The 2,107-nt window shown below is 32.7% G+C and overlaps 1 protein-coding gene across 1 annotated transcript; it reads left to right on the top strand.

The window, feature by feature from the left end:
* The first annotated feature begins 831 nt into the window (after positions 1–831).
* On the top strand, positions 832–1,896 carry LOC136227080 (flavonol sulfotransferase-like). Its single transcript, XM_066015795.1, has one exon. It carries the CDS (start codon positions 832–834, stop codon positions 1,828–1,830), a length of 999 nt encoding a protein of 332 aa, XP_065871867.1. The 3' UTR covers positions 1,831–1,896.
* Positions 1,897–2,107: the final 211 nt, after the last annotated feature.

Below are 2,107 nucleotides of genomic sequence, written 5' to 3'. Positions count from 1 at the left end.
ATACGGGTGCAATTCGATTTTGGAGTATATGTTATGTCAATATGTAAATGTAATTTAATAAAAATAAATAAAAATACTCTTGGTTGTCATTAGAACTTAACCGTGTAATTTCAAATATTTTGTTTGGTAAAAGAAAACCATATCACATATTTTTATTTGCAAACTTTTAAACCACATACGTTTATTGCAAATAGGTCAAACCACAAACATTATTTTTATACATATCTTAAAAAAATGTGCAAACATCAACATTTCAATAACAAATATCATTGAAACAACTCAAAATTAGATTATAATAAAGCAAAAAATAAATTTAGAATAAAAAATGCTTTTGTCATCGTCGCTTAAACGGTCTAGGCGGCGTCGAGGCGGCCTACGCGGAATTGATTGGAGAAAATCGGGATGGATTCTCGATGGTCTTGTTTTTGAATAGTGGTATAATATAGTTATAAAAAAACCAACAAAAAATGTATGAAACTGTTTCAATTTATCGACAAACTTGTTTGGAAGGTGCGTTAGGACGGTTAAATTATAGCCAAACCTGTTTTTCCAAATATTTAGTATGGAAGAACTGCTCCGCCACAGGTAATTTGCACCTTTTGATACGTTATAATTAAATATGTACTTAGCTTGAAATGTCAAGGTTAAATTTGGCCAAATACCCCTAAATCATAATTTCATAGAAAGAAACAAAAATTTCTTCTGTTCTAGTTACAAATTTTTTATCATTATATATCTGACCTATGTGGCTATTTGGTAGCAAGAACCAAAATACGCAAAACCTTCTGCAATCTGCAGTATAGTCCCTAAAACTTGATCAACGTTCTGGCAATGGATACTTTAACGTCCAATTTGAGTGTTAATGCTTCAGTTACCGATGAATCATCAGCTAAAGATATTGAAATCAACATCTCAACCCTCCCTCAAGAATCAGGCTGGCGTGTGTCATTAAATTTGTACAAATACCAAGGCTTTTGGTACCACTCAAATTTCTTAGAAGGAATCATATTGTTTCAGAAAAACTTCATACCTCAACCCAATGATATACTCCTTTGTAGCCTTCCAAAATCAGGCACAACTTGGCTTAAATCCCTCTCTGTTGCTATTTCAACAAGATCCAACTTTATTGCAACTGATCATCCAAATTCCTCCTCGAATCTTTTACTCACTAACCTTCCACATGACATTGTGCCTTTTCAGGAAATGCTTTATTCCGTTGGCCTTGAAAGGGACATTCAAAATCCCTTAATTGCAACTCATGTTCCTTTCAATTCCTTGCCTAAATCCATTCTCAACTCCAACACTAAAATCATTTATGTGTGTAGGAATCCCAAAGATGTTCTTGTTTCGCTCTGGCATTTTTCGTGTAATAAACAGTCTGAGATAATCAAATTCGAGGAGGCCTATGAAAAGTTCTGCAATGGGGTTTCGGGTTATGGACCCTATTGGGATCATGTGTTAGGATATTGGAAAGCAAGCTTGGAATTTCCTGACAGATTATTGTTTTTGAAATATGAAGAGCTGAAGAATGATACTTACTTTTATGCCAAGAAAATTGCTGATTTCATGGGATGTCCTTTCTCTGTTGATGAAGAGAAACAAGGTATAGTGGAAAAGATTGTTAAGCTGTGTAGTTTTGAGAGCTTGAAAAATTTCGAGGTGAATAAGAGCAAAAACACTAGCAAATATATTCCTATGAAAATTGAAAACAATTTATTCTTCAGGAAAGGTGAAATTGATGACTGGAAGAACTATCTAACAGTTGAAATGGCAGAAAGGCTAGACCAAATCATCCAGGAAAAGTTTAGCGGTTCTGGTTTAAATGTATGAAAAATCTCAACTCAAACAAATTTATGTACCCCTAGTTTTCGTTTGCTGCCTTATTATCTATTTCAGTTATTTATACAAGTGCTTATCTTTTTGTGTTTTGTTCTAATTCATTAATTTCTAAGTTTGTTTTTCTTGATTATTGTTTTTTATTTGATAAAGGAAGAACATTAGGGAAAATGCTAAAGAATACAAAAATGAAGGATATCTATTCTCATAATCATATAAAGATCGGAGGATTGGGTTTTTTATTTTATATGTTTTGTACTATAAGTATAAA

Source organism: Euphorbia lathyris, chromosome 4 (assembly GCF_963576675.1).
Source record: "Euphorbia lathyris chromosome 4, ddEupLath1.1, whole genome shotgun sequence".
In the NCBI taxonomy this organism is placed as follows: Eukaryota; Viridiplantae; Streptophyta; class Magnoliopsida; order Malpighiales; family Euphorbiaceae; genus Euphorbia; species Euphorbia lathyris.
The sequence above is the reverse complement of the archived record's forward strand: the minus strand, read 5'-3'. Positions and strand labels throughout refer to the sequence as shown.

Coding starts and splice junctions, on each gene's coding strand:
- LOC136227080 (XM_066015795.1), top strand. CDS start 832: ATGGATACTTTAACGTCCAATTTGAGTGTTAATGCTTCAGTTACCGAT.